Source organism: Tenrec ecaudatus, chromosome 16, assembly GCF_050624435.1.
Source record: "Tenrec ecaudatus isolate mTenEca1 chromosome 16, mTenEca1.hap1, whole genome shotgun sequence".
Lineage (NCBI taxonomy): Eukaryota > Metazoa > Chordata > Mammalia > Afrosoricida > Tenrecidae > Tenrec > Tenrec ecaudatus.
Window position 1 is genome coordinate 50,533,338 of NC_134545.1, and position 22,752 is coordinate 50,556,089.

At 57.6% G+C, this 22,752-nt stretch overlaps 1 protein-coding gene across 1 annotated transcript in view; it reads right to left on the reverse strand.

Annotated features, from left to right (window-relative positions):
* Positions 1-1,612: 1,612 nt before the first annotated feature.
* The window catches only part of PALD1 (phosphatase domain containing paladin 1), a 79,277-nt gene continuing 58,137 nt past the window's right edge, over positions 1,613-22,752 (reverse strand). Inside the window, exons 19-20 of the mRNA XM_075534450.1 lie at positions 5,021-5,176; positions 1,613-3,240 (exon numbers count right to left, since the gene is read on the reverse strand). Coding sequence (XP_075390565.1) covers positions 3,091-3,240; positions 5,021-5,176 — 306 coding nt within the window. The 3' untranslated portion in view covers positions 1,613-3,090. The remainder of the gene's footprint in view (positions 3,241-5,020; positions 5,177-22,752) is intronic.

Sequence of the window (22,752 nt, forward strand, 5' to 3'; positions counted from 1 at the left end):
GTGAGAAGGTTTTCTCAGGGCAAGTGGCCTGGGATCCCTCTAGCCTCTTGCAGACAGGGACATCTGTAGTTGGCAGATTTTTTCATCTTGTTTTTTTCCTTGACTTTGAAATTTGTTCCACAATTTTCTTTTTTAAACCTGTTCTGACCAACAGCTTCTTGATCAGAGCTGTTCAGAGTGGTAGCGGGGCACCATCTAGCTCTTCCAATCTCAGCTTAGAGGAGGCTGTGGTTTCCGTGGGCCATTCGTCCTTTGGACCGACTGCTTCCTTGAGTCTTCATTTTTCTGAGTTTTCCTTTGCTCCGCGTGGGAAGAGACCAAGACACAGTCTTGATGGCTACCAAGGCGTGGGGAGGGGAAAGCACTAACTAAATAGTAGACAGGATTGTATTGTGTTGAAAAGAAATGCACGACAATAAGGAAGAAGGCAGCACCATGTGACTAAGGCAAAAGGCGCTGAGGCATGCGAGACAGCGACAGCAAACACGGTAACATGGGAGGGGGATAAACGCATCCGTGAAAACACCCTGCATCTTTTCATTTCACACACACTTTCTGAAACCCCGTCATTCACCCCTAGAACAGCAGTAACAACCGGCCGTAGTTTCGAGTGGATTCATAGGGAAATATATGTGCTAAATGGGTGAGGGAGACCCCATCGCAGTCCACCCAGAGACCTGCGTGTAGGCATGGTGCTAGGTTTTTTTTTTAACTTGGCAGCCCACGGCAAACGTGCTGTCGGAAGGTGCCACAGGTCCACAGGCACTCACGGCAGCAGTAAGCTGCCTACCATTCCTTCGCAGTGAGATGCCCCTCACAGGTGGGCCTGGGGCACACAAAACCCGTGCTTTGTATACCGGCCCAGTCCTCCTCAGGGCAGAAGTGCAGACGGCTCCACCCGCCTCCTCCTCCCCCCACGCCCAGGGCACACTCAGAATCTACAAGGGGCATCCGTGGACCTAGAAATGACAAGTCACACTGCACCCCCTACACACACACACACATGTTGGGAAATAAGCCCCTTCCCCCCTATAGGCAGTGGGGGCTCTGGGTTCCACTGTGACCACCCCCAGATGGCCCTGGAATGATAACCCTGAAAGCCGGGTCCCCTGAATGCCCTGGTGGAGAACACGGGGTCGTGTGTGGTCTCCCTGCCTCGGTCTGCCACTGTCTCTTTACAGGCAAACCTCTGTGGGAATGAGTCTCTCACCTGCGGGGCCGCAAAGGCCAAGCCCGCTGGGGTGAGAGGATGGGACAGAGACTGAGGTTGTCTCCTTCAGCGCGTCTGAAGTTCTGTGTCACGCTGCTCCACTCCGGTGAGGCTGCATCAGCCCCTCACACTCTAGGGTGAATTACATTGCTTTCCTCACCCGGCATGGCGCATGCGAAGGCCCGAGACTGAGGACGTGAGGAGGAGGAGGATGGCGATACCTGGAGAATCTCACCTTCTCAGAGAATGGAGAGCCTGTGTGAATCACGTGTTCTTGACCCACCCTTACTCTGAAGGAGCAGGGACCCACAGCTCGGGTCAGGTCTACAGCATCTGTGCCGCCCCTCTCCTCCCCGCCCGGCCCCAACAAAGACCAAACCAGCAATCAGCTCCAGTGCACGTATAGCCATTTTTTATGTTCAAAAGCTCTGTACAAAAACAACACAAACATAAAGGCATCCTCACAACAGCCCTGTGAGGTGGACAAGTACTAGCCTCCCATGTTGCAGATGGGAAACTGAAGCAGAGAAGAGCAGAGACCTGCCATGGGGCTCAGCACACTGGAAACTTAAGAACCTGCCCACCCTCGCCCTGCTCCCAGCCCCTCCTGGAGACCTTGTCTGTGAAGACTTACACCTGTTTAACACACCCATACCTGGCCACAGCGAGTCTGAAAAAGGACGTGAATACACAGTAGTTTTGCAGAACAGATTTGGCCAAGATTGGTCAAATATTGCCCAAGCATTGGTTGATGTGAACAACTTCTGCCCTCTCAAACACCTCCGTTTCTCTGCAGACGTGTGTGCCGAAGACAGGCTCCATTGGCTCCGTTGGCTCCGTGGGCCAGGTGACATAGGCAGCCTGCCACTCAACTCCTGTATTTCAGCTGGCACCAACCCTTGCCAAGCTGCAAGGGGGCAGGCTGCCGCAGTTGCTTGCTGCCTGGTGAGTGCAGCACCACCGCCTGGCCCTGTGGCCGCTGCCCGTGGAGGCAGCTCAGTGGTTCTCCCTCCTGCGACCCTGCGCCGACCCTCACCCTCCATCCACTCAAAGCCGCCCATCAACACCTCAGCAATCTTGGGGGCTGCAGTGGATGCGGCCTGACACCGACCGGTCTGGCCTGTAGGGGCAGGGCGGAGGTGCAGGCGACCCTGCAGTCTGAGGCTCTGGCTTCCCCAGCACCTGCTTCACAGACACCCAGCCAAGTGGGCAGGTGCCTTTACCAGAGCACCCCCATCCGCCTCTGGACATTCTTTCCTGCCCCACGTTTCCAGCTCCCCGAGAGACCCTCCCTGGTCCTGCCCGTCCCGGCAGGGAAAGGGAGGTAGGGAGGAAGGAGAAGACACAAAGGCCTTAAAGGCTGTCCCCATCAGGTCACGCAGCTGTCCATCCAGAAGTCTCCAGGTTGCAGATGAAGCAAGAACTGCGTCAAGCCGCCTTTCCAGTAACCCGGCCGGGATGCAGAGGGGAGAGGGTGAGGCAGCAGAGAGCAAGGCGCCTTGAGAGATTGGCACCCAGTCCGGGGGTGAGGGGAACGGGATCAAACGGAAGTGTAGGTTAACTCTACTAGGCCACACATGCAGTGAGGTCCCGGGAGGCCTGGTGCCCAGCCATCTGTGGGGTGCACGGACCTGACCATCCTGGAAGACCACCCATGTGTCCCTCCTGTCATTTACAAGGAATGACTGTGTGGGAGCAAAAGTTCCTACAAAGGCTCTTTCAAAAAAAGGGTTCCAACCCTATCCTGCTTTCTCTCCGGGAAGCTTGGAAGTGTCCTCCTCAAGTCCGGGCCCCCTTGGGCTCATTCCTGGGAGAAGCACCCGGGGCTCTGGGCAAGTGGGTGTGGGGGCTTGTGAGGAGAGGGAGGCGGGGGGCGCCTCCTACAGGGAGTCCTCAGAGGGGGGCTCGGGCCCCCAGCTCCATTCCTGCCACCGGTAGCGGAGCCTCGATAAGGGCTGGCCTTCTGTGTCCTCCAGCTCAGGGAAGCCCAGCTGGTTAAGGATCTCATACACTCCAGCCTTCGACGCCACCTGGGGGAAGAGCAGAGATGGGCAGCATTACACGAGGGTGGGTGCTGGCGGGCCCTCTCTGGCTGCACACCAGGTGGTGGGTTAACTCCTGTTTAACTCTGCGTCCTGATGGTGCCACCAGGAGGGTTACACAGCCCGGAGCACGGGCCTAGCCTGTCTGGGACGGGAACAAGCAAACAGCGGTGACACTGGGCAGCACAGCCCCTGAACTGGAGACTAGTTTATCTGATGTGTGGCACGTGGGTTAGGACGTGTTGGGCTGCTAGCCGCGGGTCAGCAGTTCAAAGCCACCAGCCGCTCCGAAGGAGAAAGAGCTTTCTGTTCTTGTAGAAGCTGTTGCCTCGGAAACCCAGGGGCAGTTCCACTCTGCCTTCGGGCGTCCCTGAGAACCAGAAGTGACCAGAGGGCAGCGAGTTTATTTTTCGGGTTTTGTTTGTTTGAGATCTGGGAGTCACAGCCCTCAGCAAGCGGGAAGAACTAGATGCATGTACTTAAACAACACTGTTGGGAAGGGCGAGGAGCATGGGCGGGCCCCTGCCAGGACACTCAGAGCATAGGCCAGCTCCCTCTCTAGGATGTTGGAAAAGACTACATGACTGCAGAAGCCAACAGAGCCCCTGGGGCGTGGGGAGGATGTGGGGGCACTCAGAACTGGCCCTGCTCCCCCATGGCACAGGCTCTCAAGCCATTCAGCCATGATTCCCCACCCCCAAGCAGAAACTGCCCCAGTTCCCTACCACGCCCAGCCCTGGCCGGGACTTGAGGATGGAGCTGAGCCTGGGTCTGCTCAGGAAGGGGGCCCTGATTGGACTTGGTGTGACCTCCCAGGTCTCTGTCTCCTCACTCCTCCACGCTCGTGCGGGATCATGTCAAACGCTGCCCCCTCCTAATGTCCCGGCCACTACCGCTTACAGCTGCACTGCAGTGGCAGCCCTGACTGCCACCTCATGGCCCGGGGTCCACCCCACCCCTGCCCTGGCCGTGCCCTCTCTTGGGTTGCTGGCCTCCCCACCACCTGTGGTCTGCCCACGGCCCCGAGGGGGCTAATTCTGGCCTGGCGAAGTCAGGACGGGCAGCTTCCTGGCGCATGGGTAATTACACAGGGCTCTGCTGAGAGCAGAAGGTGGCCTCTCTCTTGACCTGGAGGGACCAGGCGACAGTTGCCTCCAAGACAGAGCCCGGCCAGGCAGGGCAGCATCTTCAACAAGAGCAAGGGAGCAGTGGGGCGCCCAACCAGCTCTACCCTGGACCTGGCCAGGCGTCTGCCCGCTCGGCTCTCGGCCTGCTCCTCTGTAACAGGGGAGCATGATGTCGACACCCCCAAAGACATACCACTCAGCATGGGGCCCGCAGACAGCACCCTGCGAGTCTCCCAATGAAGCCCCCACAGCCATTTGTACTGGGGGCAGCATCACCGATGGGATTCCTATTGTAAAGCTGAGGACAGTGGGGTCGCAGGACTTCACCAGCTTGACTGCAGTGTTGCCCCCCTTCTCACAGGGTGCTGGCAAGGGCTCAGCTCCCTAACAAGCCTACAGCGCTCAGGGAAGGCCACCCCCTTTCTCCCCGTGCCCTGCCCCAGAGGGACCGGTCTGGCACTCCGCCAGCATGGCTCCATCCCAGTAGGCCGGTGTCTCCTCCCCCACATCGTCATTGACTCGCTCTTCACCCTCTGATGCTCAGCAGGGCAGATGGTTCCAGTGTACCAGGAGGCAGGAGCTCCCCCGGTCAGGAGGGAGGCCCCGCTCCACGTGAACCTACAAACCAGGGCCCCTCTCACCTCCTGCATCCAGGTACTGAAGGGCCTCTGCCAGGAGGCAGCCTTCTCCAGGTGGAGGTAGGCATTGAAGAGAATCAGGTAGATGTAGCGCTCCAGGTACTGCAGGCTCCTCAAATGCAGCCTCCGTGCCGCCTGCTCCTCTTTGGCTGCCTTCCCCTGCAAGAGCGGGCAGTGGGAGTGAGTGTGGGGCAGGCTGAATGGGACAGAGAGATGTCACGCTGACACCTGCCCCCACACCACACACGAGAGGGCACTTCAAAAAGCTCGCGGAGAAGTGGAATGGAGATAGAATGGACTTGATGCCATGCAGAATGCATTAGAAAGTAGATTCTTGCAGACACAGTGAAAATGTAGCACCGATCATTTGCTCTCCCTTATGATTCATTCAAATTTGTTCGAGTTTTTAGTATTTTCTGCTTTCTTTTTTGACTGAGGTTTTTATCTGTTTTACTTTGGTATTGCTGCTGGGGTTTCGGGTTTTTTTAATCATTTTATTGGGGGCTCTTACAGTTCTTATCACATGCTATACATACGTCCATTGTATCAAGCACATTTGCACATATGTTGCCATCCTCATTCTCAAAACACTTTCTTTCTACTTGAGCCCTTGGTATCAGCTCTCCCTCCCCCCACCCTGGTTTTCAGTTCTCATTACTGTTTTTCTCTATGTAAAATTCGGGAGAGGTAAACCGACCGGTAAGGACAGGCACTGGACTAATGCTCCCTGGGGCTGTGTCGAGGGAAAGCTGTGGGACAATGGAGAGCTAGAGATGACAAGTACAAGAAGGGGACGCTCTAAAACCGACTGGCGATGACGGTACAAGTCTATGTGATGTGACCGAACTATTGAATCGTATGATATGTGAAGTATATCCCAATGAAACTGTGGAGACTAGGAAACTAAATCAAGAGTGGAATTTCCCGCACACCCCATACATATCGCACTCTCCCACACCACACTGCCCTAGGCACAGACAGAGGTGGGTGGGAGGCAAGCGATTCAGACAGCAAGGCCAGGGTGTCGCCCTTCCCTGGGTGCCTGGATGTCAGAAACCCACCCCCGCCGGTGAGGCACAGGCTGGCCAGATGTTCTGCCTCCCTGTGCTCACCATGGGACTGTAGCCACCACCCTGGTACCCCACCCTGAGGGCGGCTGCTACACAGGAAGGCTCTGTGCAGAGGAGGTGTGGAGCGTGGCAGGACCTGGGACAGAAGGTTCTGCCAGGTTCTGACCCTGAGGGACGACCAAAACTGCCACCTCACCATCCGGGGAGGAGACACTGCCCTCATCCCAACCTCCCAAGGCTCCTCTCTCTCCAGCTCCTTCAGCTGCCCCCAGGGAGGGCGTGAGGGGTCTCCGTGGTGCTTGGAGGAGGCAGCAGGTTGAGCTCTGCCCCTGGCAGGGCACCATATCCCCTCCGCCTCATCTGTGGCCTTGAGCCACTTAGCCTGGGCTCCACTTGGCTCTGACCCATCAGTCTCGGCTTCTCACGTGGCTCAGGGCTCAGAGGCAGAGGGGCACTGTCCAGCCTGGTGACAGCCCCAAGCTAGGAACATGACAGAAAGGCCCTGAGGGCCAAGGGCCAGCTGGCGTGAGAGGAAACTGCTGGGGGGAGGTATCTCAGGTGTGAGGGGGACGGGGATGTGCAAAGGGCGGTCTTGTTAACAAACAAGCTTAGCAAATACTGTGAAGATAGACTGAACAATCCATCTCTCCACCTCTATGGGGCGGGCGGAGGGTGGCACATGGGGATTCCTGAAAGTCCCCGCATAGTCACTGAACATTCTGAGCAAGAATTCTACAAAAGAATCCTGGTTGGAAAGGGGGTGGGCTGGGGGTGGGGATGCAGTACAGAATTTCCAGTTCTCATGGAATCCAGATTTTTCTGCAGTCACTGAGGAAGGATGAACCCCAAAACGCCTGCCCTGAAACCAAGCAATAGATCAAACCAAACTCACTGCTGCCAAGTCGATTCTGACTCACAGGGACCCTCCGGTCAGGGCAGAGTTTCCCTGAGTTTCCAAGGCTGTAACGCTTTACAAGAGTAAAAAGCCCTGCATTTCTCAGCGGAGCGGCTGGTGATCTCAAACTGCGGACCTTGCAGTTAGTAGTCACCAGGGCTCCTGAAACCAAACAGCTGAGCTTCATTAATCAAGAATGCCCACCTGTGCATGTCTCAGTTTTCCCTCCATGAGATCAAAGGGACTCGGGTGCAGGGCATTTCCACAACAGGGAAGGGACTACTGGGAGGTGGTGCCTGAGCACACACAGCCTGCTGGGCTGCAGTGGGATGGGGGGGTGGGGGAGTGAGGGGCTCTGGGAAAGTTCTCAGCCACTGCCACAGAGAAGATACTTTGTCTCGGGGAAGAGAAAGCACAACACCACCCGTGGCTCTCCCTGTCTCTTCGTAACACCTCAGTGGCAAAGCCAAAACGTCGCCCAGCTCACCCCCGTGTGAAGCTAGCTCACACCGACCTAAGCGGGTCCCCATCACTCTCGAACTCAGTTGTGCAGGTCTGTGTCCCCGGTGGACGCCACGCTTCCTGAGGGCAGGGGGCGCTTCTCTCCTGTCATCACTGCCTCCCAGGGCCTGCCGTACCAAAGCCACCAGATCCGTGCACGAAACGGGACAGTCCATGTAGAAGGCATTGCGGCTCTCCGGGGGAGTGACTGCCTTCTATGCGAGTAGATATTGGATTAAAAAAAATTTTCTATTAAAAGATCATTGTATTTGGGGCTCTGACAGCTCTTTTAACAATCCACACATCAACTGTATCAAGCACATTTGTACATTTGTTGCCATCAGTATTTTCAAAACAGGTTCTTTCTACTTGAGCCCTTGGTATCAGCCCCTCTCCCCATATTGGATTTGTAAGAGTTTTTAAATTAGTTTTTCTTCTTAGCTGGTTAAAAACAAAAATAAGCTCTCGTGGTCATCTGGGTAGCCAGGCTGAGCAGCCCGGGAGCCACTGCAGGTTTGGGGGATAAGAGGAGGCTGGGGGAAGATTATGCTCCGTGGTGCTCCTCTGTGGGCCTGGGGACAGACAGCCAGGCTCTTGGTATGGGCTTCTCTGCCACCATGACCGATGCTCCCCCCGTGCTGGCACCCCACACCCCATGGAGGGGGAGTGTGATGTAGGAATCCCCCTAGCCTGGTGCGAACTGCCTCCTCACTCCTGCCCCCGTGCCTCTGGGAGCCAGGCAGCTCATCTCCACAGCAGGGCCACGGCTGGAAGCCTTCCACATGGACCTACACATCTGCCCACGTGTCTTCTGCTCAGCTGCTGCGGGAGGGGCTCCGGGTGGGCCCCGCCACCCAAATGGGTCATCACCGACCGCCCCATGTCAGGGCCCTGTCCCTGTCTGCCCCAAACAGCACTCCTTTCTCCCCAGAGTTCTATGAGTGACCAGGAAGTGGCGACGCCAGCCACCACGCCACGGGAAGGGACTCTGGGGGCCTTGGAGATGGAGGGGGCCTGGGCAGTGCGCAAGCACCCATCTCAGGGCGACAGGGTCCCGCAGCTGGGTCTGGTGCTGGTGCGGCCTCGTGGGCTGGCAGCCCCCAATTAGGGTGGTAGGACGGCTCAGGTCAGGGAGAGTGGTCACCACATACTGCCACCGACACACGGGGCAGCTCAGGCTGCCTGCTCAGAGGCAACTGCAGAGCAGTGCACCACAGCCTGGAGCAGGGGTCCTCAAACTGCGGCCCACGGGCCACATGCGGCCTGCTGAGGACATTTATCCAGCCTACTGTGTGTTTTTGCCCCATTTGTTTTTTACTTCAAAATTAAGATCTGTGCAGTGTGCATAGGAGTTTGTTCATAGTTGGTTTTTTTTTTTAACTATAGTCTGGCCCTCCAACGGTTCTGAGGGACAGTGAACTGTCCCCCTGTTTAAAAAGTTTGAGGACCCCTGGCCTGGAGGGATGCTGGAGAGGGCAAGCGTGGGGACAGGTGGTGGTTGGGGAAAAGGGGAGGAGGCCTGGTGGCATAGCATAAGCACCCGGCTGCCACACAAAACCCTGAGTTGGGAATCCAGGGGCCTGACAATGGCTCTGGTTAAGCTCACAGGCCAGGAGGGCTGGGGGGGCGGGGTCTCCAACACATCACACGGAGTGTGGGGAAGATACTCCTCTGACATGACACACAGGGTCGGGGAGATACACAGGATCGGGGGCTTCAACATGTCACACAGGGTGGGTAGGGGAATACTCTTAACACGTCACACGGGGTCAGAGGGGAATTTTAATACGTCACAGGCCTCTGCTGGCAGAGGGAGACCCGCAGGCAGGAAAGGGACCAGAGCTGAGGACCAGGCAGACAGAGCTGAGGGCAAAACGGGGCTGAAGGAAGGTCTGCGGACAAGGGACTGGGGGCCTGAGGTTGAGGACAGCCCTGCTGGGGGCTAACAGAGAGGATGGGGGGTGGCTTCAAGACCTATCAAGGAAGTGCTCAAAAAGACGAGAAAGAAGCCACACTCTTGTTTGCGCATCAGTCCGCAGACTAAACTGGATCTATTTCCGACTTGGGTCCTACTGTTTGCCTCATACACAAGTGTTGACCAGGCAGGGCGGGAGGTCACGTGCCTGCCCTGGAGCTGTCCCCGCACCCCTGCCGTGCGTGAACAGCACGGTGCTCCCAGGGATTTCAGCAGCGGTGGTCCGTGGTCTTTCAGAGGGAGACTGCCAAGCTTTGCTTCAGAGGCACCTCGGCGGGGACTCGAACCAGCATCAGCAGCTAAGCGGGTTATGCCTTTGTACCACCGAGAGGCCAGCCCATCCCTTAGAGGGCTTGCCCAGTCTCCATCCAAAGGCCTGGGGCCGTCTCTAAAGATGGCTTCTTAGGGAAAACACAAGGAGACCAGTGGCACTCCCAGCCTCACTGGTAAGAAAAGCTCTCTGCTCTGTGACCTCTTCCCCCTCCCCAGAAACGCTGGTGGGGACTCGTGGGCACAGGCTGACCGTTTCCTTCCGAGTCCTACCGGCAAGGGTAGAATTATCTCTAAATCCAGGCTGCTATAGCAAGGGGCCACCTGCCACTCCCTACAAGGTCCCATGGACACATCCTGCCTGATCACAGGTCTGCGACACGGGACAACGGCCCATCTTCCTAGCAAGGCCCTGGTTTCCCAAAATCATCCCATGTCGACACCGCGGGGAAGACCAGTCAGCCCGCTGCCCCGCCGGCAAAATAAAAAATAGCAGAGCTGTTTTTAAATGGCCTGGCAGGCCAGACTGTCATTAGCTGTGGTGTGGCTGAACAGAGCTTCCTCGCGCACGGGTGCTGAGCCCTAAAATAGAAGGGCCCCGGAGAGGTGGCCAGGTTCCTGAGCCTCGCAAGCCTCTCAACTCTCCAGGTTTCCCAACGAGGGACAGCAACACTGTCCATGCAGCTCTCCAACCTCTGACCTTGGCTGGGCACCTCAAGGAGGCCCTGGAGGTGGGCAGACTGTGCAGAGAGGACCTCCTGGGAGCCATGTGCTGGCCCCTGAGGATCAACTGTTAGGCTCTCATGCACCCCCAGCATCCCTGGTGGCACAGTAACCACAAGGTCTGTGGTTCAAACCCACTAGTCACTCTGCAGAAGAACGAGGATAGCCTTCTCTTGAAAACTGACAGCGCTGCTGGAAGCTCGATACAGGGTGGGAATCAACTCCCTGGCAGTGGGTGGGCTGTGGTGAGCAACCCCGCGAAGCAGTCCCACAGCAGAGCAGCAGACAACAGACGTGCAGGCTCACCTGGCCTGTCTCACCTGCTCTGCTCCTCCACGCAGAATCACCCTTCCCACCCTGCCCTCCTTGGCCTGGCCATGCGCAGCGTGTCCCTCCAAGCCTGGGACAAGGGTCCTACTGCAGCCCACACCCATACCCTTGCTCAGGTGCCTCTGCTCCCAGGCTGAGCCATCCAACTGAAAGGGCCTGACATTCCTCACTGCCGTGCCATGGCGGATGCTGTCTCACGGGGAAATAACACATTGGGGTAGACACATGCTTCTAGCTTTACGCTCCCCTCCCTTTCCAGTCCCCAGGGTCTGGAATGGGAACCCAGTACCTAGCAGGTGTGCAGCCAGGGAGCACTGACCCCCTAAGACACCTCATCTGCTTGAAGTATCAGCTCGATCCCAGATTCTATGCAGGTGCTGAGAACTTATGCTAAGCCCCAGACTCCGGTTTCCACGGCGGTGTCTCCCAAACTGTCTGCCTGATCGTCCTCCACCTGCCCCACCCACAATGTCCTCACCTCAGTGGCAACTCCAGCCTTCCCGCCACTCAGGTGAAACCCCAAGGCTCCTTTTTCAAAGAAGCCCACCCCACCCTGGCCACCCCACCCCGGCCACCGGCCAAGCCATCAGGCCATCCCAAGGGCAGTACTTCCAGCACCCACCCACCTCCCACCACCCTTACTTACCTCCCCCAGGTGCAGCCCACCATCCTCTCAGCTACGGCCCTGCTGTCAGCTCACCTACTACCCGTTCTCAGCACAGCAGACTCGGCTAACCGTTCCATCTGCTCAGCTGGTCAACGTGCCGCACTGGCTCCCATCTCACAGAGGACGGGCAGATGAACGCAGAGGCCCAGGGGTTCCAGCACAGCCTCACAGGCTGCCTCCCACCCCCACCCCTTCCTGCCCTTATCTCCTTTGTGATTCCCTGCTCACAAAGGCCCCTTGAAGACACACACGACAGTGCCTGCCTTAGGACCTCTGCACTCGCTGTATCCTCGGCTGGAAACATTCGTCCCAGATATCAGCCTGGCTTACTCTTCATACCTCCAACACTGAGCTCAGGTGCCCTCGCCCATCTTCTCAACAGGACCCTTCCTGACCACCCTTGTTAATTCCAAAAGCAAACCTCTTCAAGAAATGGTACTGAGGGCGGTGGGGGGCAGATAGAAAAAAAAATGGTACTAGAAAAAAATGGATTTGAATTTCCACAGGCAAAAGAATGAAGTTAGACCCCTACCTCACACCATATACAAAAAATTACCTCAAAATGGATCAATAACCATACTGAGGTTACTGAGCGAAAACCCTCAAATTCTTGGAAGAAAACAATACTGCCATCGAATGGACTCAACGCAGAGCGCAGAACTGCCCAGCTGAGCTTCCCGGGCGTGCTCTTTACGAAGCAGTGCATCTTTCTCCTACGGAGCGACTGGTGAGTTCGAACTACGGACCTTGCAGCTACCAGCCAAGCTCTAACCCATGCTCCTTCGTAAAAGAACATGGGGTAAATCTTCATGATCCTGGGTTTGGCAATGGTTTCTTGGACATGACAACAAAAAGGTGGACAAATAAAGATCCAGGAGACTTTACAAGAGCAAAGACTTGGGGGGAGGGGGACCCAAACACAAAACTTCTGTACACCAAAGGACATTATTAAGAAAATGACAAGACAAGGGGATAAAGTATTTTCAAGGCATGTATATAATAAAGACACCAACAGTCCCCGAGGGAGCCATACAAATACCCGCAAGCGCAGGGAAAGACACATCAGTCACACGGTCCACGCAGACACACGGGGCCACCGTGCATCCCCGTCCTGGGCTCCTCAGTCAACTGTCTCGTACGAACGGAACGGTGGTGGCAACCCTGCAGCAGGGCAGCCTCAAACACTCACTGCCACCGAGTCGATGCCCACTCAGAGCAACCCCTCACGACAGGGGAGCCCTGCCCCGTGAGGTTCCGAGACTGCGCCTCTTGATGGGAGGGGAAAGCCTCATCTTTCTCCTGGGGAGCGGCTGGTGGTTTCGAACGCCTGAGCTTCTGGTTAGCAGCCCAATGCATAACCACCACACCACCACGGCTCCTCAGCAAGCCGACTGGCGCCATTTTCCCAGCATCATGTGCTCGCTTTGTGTCTGTCACATCTGCTAATTCTCGCAGAAGTTCAACCTTCTCCATAATGCTGTTGCATGCCTAGTAGGCTGCGCGACTGTGGAAACCCAACTCACGTATGCCGCAAACATCACGCGACTCATCTGATTGCAATATTAGCTTTGGGCAGTCTGGAACGGAAGCTGAGGCGTGGGCAGGCCTGGGTGCCTGCGTACCAGTGCTTACGGCACCGCTGTTCACAACAGCCAGGCGGTGGAGCCGAGCTAAGTGTCCGTTAACAGACAAATGTGTGAGCTGTGGCCCAGTCGGGCAATGGAAGATGAGTCAGCCGTATGAAACTGGAGGAGCAAGGGACAGACGCCAGACACGGCGGAGTGGTACGTCTGATCCCACTCATGTGAATTATCTTGAGGCCAAGCAAAACGCGGGGAAACAGAACGCCCCTTCGTGGTGCCCTGGGGCTCTGAAAGAGAGGGACTGGGCAGTCACTGCTGGACACAGACGGCCCGTCTGGAGGAGAAACACCGCTCGGCGACAGCAATGGCGCAGGCACAACGCTCAGCGCAAGGGCAGAGTTCGTCACATGGTAACATGTATGGTTTCTGCTTGATACATTTTTACAACAAAAACATTACCACCTCTCATGCCAGGCCCACCCCACCCCCTTCTGTCCTCCACACCCACCCATTCTGACATGCCAACATCTTGACTTTCATGTATCTGCACATATCCCTGCAAAGACAAATCTCTCCAAGATAAACTCTCCAGAATGCAGGTAAGAACTCCTTCGGCCAATGACAAGAAGTGCGTCCGTCCACAAGGACAGGACAGGGCTTTTGTGTGTTGTTCCGCATCTCGGCACCCCGTGTAGGGCGGGCACTTAGTAGGTGTGCCCTGAGACAACACCCTGTACTTGGACTGACCCCACCATCGGGGAATGCAGGGTTCGCTGGAACTCCTGAGCTTCCCAAAAGGGGGAGGCTGAGGTCAAAGGGGTACCCATCTGCCAGGGTCACACTGACAGCTGTCAGCCGAGCAGAACAAGGTGTCTCCGGTCCACTCCTGCTAGGAACTGACCACTGTGCTTAAAGGCCTGGAAGCAGCCCAGACTCGGGGTGCGGGGACGATGGAGACTGAGAGAGAAACAAGAGGAACAACAGGACAGGCGCAGGGTCTGCATCAATCCACTCCAGACACCTCCTGTGGCCGACCCCCTACCCTTGGTCTGGTGACCCCTGGCCTCCTGCTGACCTAAGTCCCTGTGTGTGGGCAATGAAGGCCCTCGGAAGAGAGCCAGTTGCTAAATTCGGAGTCCCCTTGATCCCAGAGCTCAGGCCCCACTCTTCCCACCACTCCTCCCTGACAGAAAGTGGCCCCTAAGCCACTGGGGCCAGCTGCTGGGGGCAGTTTCCCAAGTCCCCACGAGCACCCTCCCAGGCCTTCCCGGAGCGCAAGGGTGCTCTCTGCGCCGAACCCTGCAAAGGAGCAAACGGCCCTCGGTCCACTGCAAAGACGGAATATTTGGTCATGTTTGTAAAGCCAGCACCAGGGCTTCTCTGCACACCGCTCTTCAACGGCTGGCATCGGTGGGCAGACGTGGGGGGCAGGGTCCCAGCCCTTCCAGGAGCCATCCCGCTGTCCCCCACTGGCACGCAGCCATGGACCAAGGCTACCTGTAGACAGTGCTTTCCTTTAAAGAGCCCGCTTTCCACCGCCCAGGCTGGCATGCACTGATGCCGGCAGCTCCTTGGCCACCTCTTCCTTTTCCTCCACCACAAAACCGCCCCTGGCACTGTGGCCACCGTGGCGGGAGGGAAGGAACAGGCCAAGAAGCTGGGAGTCGGGTCTGGTCCTGCCTCTGGCCAATCACAGGACTGCAGTGGGTCTCAGTTTCTCCCTATGCCAATCGGGTCTAACGGAACCTACCCTGAGCTCGCCAGAAAGACAAAAACAAGAACGCTGCTAGACGAATCACCGCTCAAAGCATGATAGTCTTTAGGAAATAAACCCCAATTTGACACCGGAGAAGGTTTTACATCTGTGTGGCGACTGTCCCCTCTGCTTTTCCTCAAACTCCAGGAGGGACAAAGCGGGGCACACTGGGCAGCTCGACACACAGGGCACTAAGAATCATCGTCAGCAGCCAAGGCCGAAGGAAAGTGCCGCTGGCATTAATGAGTCCAGCAGAGCTTCCTTCAGGAACTGGGACCTCGGTTTCGGTCCCAAATAGTTTCCCTTTCGAAGCACAACAGGAAACACCTAATCTACCACATGGTGCTGCCACCGGGGGCTGGCAGCCATCCTGGACGATCCTCAGCCTGGGCTCCGCTGCTCACCTCCAGCCCGACATAATGGAACGGCCGAGTTTAAAGCTGCTTCCTTGGTCCTTAGGGCAGTGGAGCAGACACGGCCTGTCCCCTCACACCCCGACGTAAGCCGGCTCGCGCTCAATCTTACGGGCACCCGGGCACACACTCCAGACTACAGCCCCAGAGGCTGAGCCCCTGGAGAGAGAGGCCTACACAGAGGGGGGCTCAAAACGTAACACACCAGGGTGCATCCGTCCCGGGGGGAAATGTGCCTGCAGCCTGGGTCCTCTCCCCCGCCCAAGGCACCAGCTGCGGTATCCAAGCCCTATCTGAGGCCCCATTCCCTGCCCTTCTCCAGTCAGCCTAAAAGTACTTCAAGGGCAAGGCCATGGCCTCAAGTTCTTATGTCTCGCACAGCAGGGCTGGAGGTGGGCAGCAGGATTGGAACTTGCCTCCTCCTCGCCTGGAAGCGCAGGCCACGTCAAAGCCTGAATCCCTCACACCCAGGCTGGGGTCCAGACTGAGCAGGTCCGTGCATCTAAGCGGACGGTCAGCCGGGGCTGGACGGTCTCTCAGGAAATGGTGCCCCAGCCCCTGGTCTCCAAGCAACTCCTTCCCTGAGGGACCCAAACCTCCACTCGCCACCACTTCGCCCTCAACCCAAGCTTCATCCGAACCCCAGAAACTGCCTCCAGTCCACCGGCCATCTGGCCAAGTCTGACTCCTGCTGGTCCACGTCTGCGGCAGGAGACCGTGCCCTCGGACGTCCACGGCCTGCTTGTTGGCAAGCAGGTCACCGGGGCTCTCTGCTGAGTCACGTCTGGCAGACCCAGAGCATAGCTACCAGGCGAGGACCCTTGCTGGTGAGAGCAGCTGGCGGCAAAGGCGAGGTAGGGACCTGGGAGGGAAACCAGGTTACTCAGCACCACGAGGGAGGCGGATCAACAGATACGGGTGCTCATGACTTGCATGTTGGCGCAGAGTGTGACCCATCCACCGTCCTGAGTCACGGCCCGGATCATAGACGTTCAGCAGTTACAGTTCACCTGCTGTACAGGCTCAGTCCCTCGGAGCCTGGCTTATGTCACCCAGCCTAGTGCTTTCAAGGTCGCATCACAACGCTGTCTCTCTTTATGCCTGCAGTCCTCTTCCGTGACTTAATCAGGGATATTGCGCTTAGAGGCAATGACGGTGAGGGTATGCTGGATCCTCGGCAAACATGACCGAAGGGCCCGTGAGCTCAAGCAACCTACGAACTTGCTGTTTCCTGCTCTACTCCGCTTGCTGGAAACACAAGCTAAACTGCAAAACCAACCCCCTACAGTCAATGCCATGTGTTACAGCGCAGAACGGCTCCAACGGGTCTTCCCGGGCCTCTCTCTTATGGGGTGTATGGGGTGGAGGACTTTGAACCACCAACCACTAGGTTACCCATGGAATAGAAACCATCTGTACCACCCAGAGACCTGACCATAACCATGGAGAAGCTGGCTTTACTCACTGGACTAGCCCCAGCCGAGGCCTGGTAGGACAGGGCAGGCACGCGGGAAGCATCTGTCGGAGCCACCGTGGTTTAAAGCACATGAACCTATCTCACTTGGGCGCCAGGGATACAACCCTGTGCACACACCAGGCTCCATCTACAGCGGGCACCACGCAAGCAGGCGCACCAAGTCCAGAAAGAAGAACGCCAACAAGAAAGCCTCACTGGGCTTCGAGGGCTTCTGGCAGACTCCTTCCTCCCCAGGGGTGAGCTTGGGGGATGGCCTAACGCTGTCTTCATTAACAACAAATGAGCCACAGGCGGACCCTGTCATGAGACCTGAAAAGCCCCTTCCGATCCCAACAGAGAAGTCCTCCCGCTCCTCCCTGCTGAAGACACACAGATCCATCATGGCCCATTATGGATGTGCAAGGTGCCGGCCAATCCCACAGGGGCCAGCAGGAGGAGGTGCACTATTGGGGGGATTTCAGGGCCGAGGGGCAGGAAGTCAGAAGCCATGTGCTGCATGCGGTTTCAGAACCCCATAGCAGCGGTTCGCAGGGGGAACATCAGCTGGTGGAATGTGGACAGGACCTGGAATGTCCCACCCACAAGCGCCCACCTGGTTCCCGCCCCGAGGCTCACCAGTTGTCACCTATGCGCGCAGGCAGCACCCTGCCCAGCTCGGCAGGACAGAGTGCAGGCTGCGCTAGAGGCTGCTGGGACCAGGCGCCGGCAAGTCAAGTCCACTCACAGGCTCTTCTTGACTGCAGCCTGCACAGCAGCAGGTCCTCCAAAAGCCCCTGGCTGGGTTTGGTTAGGGCTGTGTGCTTAAGTATGGTGGCATGGGGCTCCTTGGTAGTAGATGAGCTCCAGCCTTTCCCCAGGGAGTCCACTGGAGGGGCACCCTGCAGCCCATGCAGGCAGCTTGGAGGGGCCCCCAGATGAACTGCAGGGACACCCCACACTGGAGCCGGTGTGCGGCTCATGGTCGGCCTGCCCCAGCACATGTGGTCACTGCCCCCTGTAGACAGCATGACACGCCAGACCTAAACCCAGGTGTGCTTCTAGAAAAGTCAGGGACCTTCTTTTCCCTGCCAGGCAGAAGCACAGCCAGGTCCCCAGGCAGAGGGCTGGGTGCCTGCCTCTCAGTCCTGCTCTGCCACCCAGCCAGGCTGCCGAGGACTCCGCTTCCCTCGCTAGGCCTGCTCAGAGGGCTCAGTACTCTCCGATGGGGGTGGAGGGCGAGGGTAAAGCTACAGGGTCAGAACAGGACAGGACACTCTCCCCCACAACGGGGGGGGGGGGGTCCTCTGAGCAGCAGCCGTGTCAACCAAGGCGGTTTCTGTCTCTCAGTACACATGCCACTGTCCCCACCTGCACGCAGCCTGGCCCCACACAGCCCAGCACTGCCCACCAGCACCATCTGCTTGGGCGGGGAGTGTGGGACAACGTCCGTGTAGGGAAACGGGGTCTTCATGAAGTGAATGCTCCATACACACCTGAAACCCCTTCTCCTGTGACCTCAGGGGCAGCGCACCTGGCTGGGAGGGCCAGGCTGGGGTGAGCAGAGTGACTTTCTAGGTCAGTGGCCACAAGCTGGGTGGGCCACCATCACGTGCAGCAGAACTAGGTCAAGGACACCTCTACACTCTGAGCACTCAAGGGTTTGGGTCTTCTGTATCGGGCAGAATGGAAGCTGGGCTTTAATTAAAGGTGGGCTCTCTCCTCCCTTCCTTTCTTTCAGACAGACACCCAAAACCAACAGCCCAAGTCGATCCTGACCCACAGCGACCTATCCCGGGTTTGAGACCGTCACCTGACAGAGCGTCCAGCTTCCTCTTTCCAAACGTGACGCGCTGCCAACCCGGGAGACCCCTTCACCTTTCCCGGCACTGTGAGGGCGTCCCGCCGAGGCTGGTGGGCCCTGGGGCTCTACCCTGGCTCTGTGGCCTCAGGGGCCTCGTTCATGCCGCTTCAAAGTTCTAGGACCAGCACTTTACGATGGGGTTCCCATCACCCCCGTCACGTGTTGGCACAGGGCCCTAATTCCCCAGGCCCAGTGGTACAGCTGCCCTCCCAACCCCACTGCCTCGTGGCCTCATGCGGGCCTTCTGGGGCGGTAAGTCTTTACGGGAACAAGCAGCCTCACTGTTCGCACATGGAGCTGGTGGGTTTGAGTTACTCACCTTGAGGTTAGCAGTCCAAGGCTTAACCACATCTAAAGAGGCCTGGTGGTGCAGTAGTTTTGAGCTGAGCTGTTTGAAACCACCAGCTGCCTGTGGCAGAAAGATATGGCTTTCTACTCTGGTAACGAGTTGCCGCCTGGGAAAGCCACAGGGCAGGGCAGAATTTGGGGTTTTTCAGGAAGCGGACATACACCTGAGGAGAGGGCTCAGGGAGGAGGCCAGGGCCTTGTCCCCGTCAGCCCTGCCCAGCCCCCCAGGGAAGTGCCGGCAAAGCCCTGGCTGGACCACAGGGCTTCCTGCTCTATCCTGAGACTGCAGCCCTGCCCCCAGGCCCCGAGGCCTGAGAAAACAAAGCACTGACTGCTCAAGCCTGGTTCCTGACTCGGCCACTTCCTGCCGGCAGAGTCCAGCTGGGCCTGTGATGCCAACCAGGGCCTTGGCACACCGAGGGGCAGGGCCACATGCTGACCCGCAGCACAGGCGGGAGCACGGGCCACACGCTCTGAGCCGGCCCCGGCATCCCAGCCCAGCTCTGCTCACCATGGCAGGCCGAGCTTTGGGACAGAACCATGGGCATCACAGGCGCCATCAGAATCACAGCGTCGGAGCCAAGCGGTCAAAACCCTCAGGGCATACTGTCACCCTTGGCTGCCGCGTCCTACGGATCTGTGCGGCCTCCAGAGGCTGTCCATGCCCACTCACGGTGACCCCAGGGGACAGCAGAGGTCATAAAAACCACAGATGGTTTTCCAGGCTGATTCTCGGTGGAAGCAGGGCACCAGGCCACTGTCCCCAGAGCTCCCCCTCGGTGAGTGGCTCAGCACTCACCCACCGTATGTGCCACGTGCTGTGCAGCCAGGGCACCCCCCAGGAATGCAATGTGGAGGGTGGCGCCCCCAGCGGCCCTGTTGTCACCAGTCCCCGTCACGAGGTCCCGGGTCCGTGTGAAGCCCCCAGAGCAGGGGACTCCTTTGCCGGCTCCACACATGCTTCCTGGTAGATGTTCCAACCATGCTCTCAAGCCCCCTCCTGAGGTCCCTCGCTTGCCTGCCTGAGAAGGGCTGGGGCAGGGGCGGTGGGGGTGGGAGTCTGACTCTTCAGGGGCACCTGGCTCCTTGCCCAGCAGTCCTCCCCCAGCCCCTGCACCTAGACAGACCCCAGCTATGGATGCTGCACATGGGCACATTATACTGTGGACGCAGCCCAGTGAAGCGGCTGATCCCCTACCAAGCAAGCGGGTGAGATGGGGAGGGGGGTATCGGCCCCCCAGTGCCGTCAGCCCCTGCAGCCTCAGGGTCTTCCTAGACCTCCTGACCGTGGAGCCCAGGCCTGCAGAGCTCTGAGAGATGCCCTCCTGGGCGAGCTCACTCTTCTGGCACATGCTTCCCCCAGTCTCTTTTCCAAGTGCCCTTCCACTTGGTGTGTGTGACAAAGTCCCATCCCATCCTGGCCTCAGCATCCACTGTGGGCAATGGGTGGGGACCAAGGTCTCATCCAGGCCTGAGAAACTGCCCGGGGCCTGCACCTAGCTTCCAGTCGCAATGCCCTCTCCCCAGGGTCAGGGAGGTGTCGCCCAGCTGAGCCTCAAGCCTCTCAGCCCATTTACACACCCCCACTCCCACCCAAGACATATTATCCATGCACAATCAAAGCCCCTGCGTGGCAGGCGGTGCTGTGTATGAAGGTGTGCCAGGCCTCAGTGGCAGGTGGGGGTCCTCTGAGGTGGAGACAGACTGGAGCAGGGGGTGCTAGGCCTTCGGTGTAAATATTCATGACGCTGCATTAGGATGACATTGCAAATACACAGGCAGCAAAGGAAAGATTCTAAACTTCTGTGCTTTCGGCCCGGAACCCTGGCGGCATAGTGGCTACATGTCAGGCTGCAGGCACCAGCCGCTCGCGCCTCAGGAGGAAGAGGAGGTTTCTGCTCCATAAAGATTTACAGCCTTGGAACCTTAGAGGCGGTTCTGCTCTGTCCTAGGGTCACTATGGGCCAGAATTAACTCATGGCAGTGTGTTTTCCGGTGTGATCACAGAGGGCCACCCAGTAGAAATTCCTTTGGTCTCGAATGTACAGAATATTCGGGTCTCTAAAGACAGAAAGATTCATGGTCAACCCAGGACTGGAGAGGTTGGGGGTGGGGGGAGTTACTACGGCTGGATGGGATGGTTTCAAATACAACAGGGCAATGAGGCACCATCCTGAATGCATTAAAAGTGGCTGAGTATGCACTTCAGATGGGTGGGTTACACGGTATTCGAATGTGGCTCAGCAAAGCTGCTGTCTCTCTACCAAGCAAGTGGGTAAGGTGCTGAGGTCAGGTGGCCCCAGCAGCCTCGGGGTCTTCTTAGACAGCTAGGAGCTAGTGAGGTGGAAAGACCCAGGGGCCTGCCGACTCAGAACCATTGCGGGCAGGGCCCAGCCTTCTGGGTGGTTCTGAGTCGCTCCAGAGAGGGACCCTGCTTAGAGCACATGGTTCTCAGCCCTGGCTAGATATTGGCACCCCCTGCTTTGTAACATACCCATACCCCACCCCACCCCAGCACACTGCACCACCCTCCCCCAAAACCCAATGTCATGGGGCTAATTCCAACTCAAAGCGAGGCAGTGGAGGGGTTCAAGGCTGTATATCTTATGGAAGCAGACAGCCCCCTCTCTCTCTCCCAAGGAGGGGCTGGTGGGCTTGACCTTGCAGTGAGTGAGCCAGCGCTTACCAACAGTACCACCAGGCCTCCTATGCCTCACATCTGACCAGGAAAATCAGTCTTTGGGGGGATAGAGACCAGGAATCAAATCCAATGCCATATGATTGATTCAGACTCATACAGATCCTAGAGGACAGGGTAGAACTGTGGGTTTGTCCCTAGGGGGTTCTGGAACTCATGAAGCAGTTAGTTTCCAACTACTCACTTGGCCCACTCAGGCTCCTCTAAGCCGAGGCACAGAGGTGCTTAAAAAGCTCCCACTTGGATCTATTGTGCAGCCACACAAGGGCCACTAGATTTTGAGGCTTTCTTGGGCCCAGACTCTTCAGCTGCTTTAGGATTTTGGTTCAAACTCAGCTCACTGTAGCCACCTGGCGGCCTTATTGGGGAATAACGGCATCCTGTCTCTAGCCTGCACAGAAAGGGCCTAGGCTCTGAGCTGGGGCTCAGAGATCATCTGGCCACTGCAGAGATGAGCGCCACCGTGGCCTTTGAGATTCGGATGGGTGGGCCTTGTGGGCATCGTGAAACCACCCACACCCCAAAGATAGCCAGAGAAACCACTGTGGAGCAGATGCCCGGCCACACTCCACTGCACTTTGCACTCGTAAGGGAAGAGAGCCCAACTTGCCACCCAGCCTCCTCTCTGACAGCTGCCAACTCACCATGGAGCCACCAGACCACCAGCACTGCCCCCCTTCTCACTCTGCACCTCCTGCCTCCTGGCCTGAGCCCATACAGCCCCTCCGACTGCTCCCAACTGGGATTGCTGTAGGCCACTCCCTGCTCCCAGCTCCATGTGCCTCACGCAGAGAGCCTCCGCTGAGGGGGGTGGCTGTCAGCCCTGGAAGGGCTGGGAAGCAGTGTGAGGCTAACAGGGCTGAGTGTGTGGAGGGCTCTGGCCCGCGCAGTGCCGGCTGGGAGTCCAGAGTGCTTGGAAGCAGGGTTCGGCAGGGGCGCTGGGAGCCCTGATGACATAGTGGTTAAACCCTGGACTGCTACGTGCAAAGTCAGCAGTCTGGAAGCACCAGCCGCTCCACGGGAGAAAGACGGGACTTTCTGCTCCAGTAAACAACTGCAGCCTCACAAGCTCCCGGGGCAGTTCTACCCTGTCATATAGGGTCTCTATGAGTCAGCATCCTCTCGATGGCAGTGAGATTGGTTTTTGGAGTTCAAGAGTTAGTCTTGGAAGCCCACAGAGGAAGTTCGA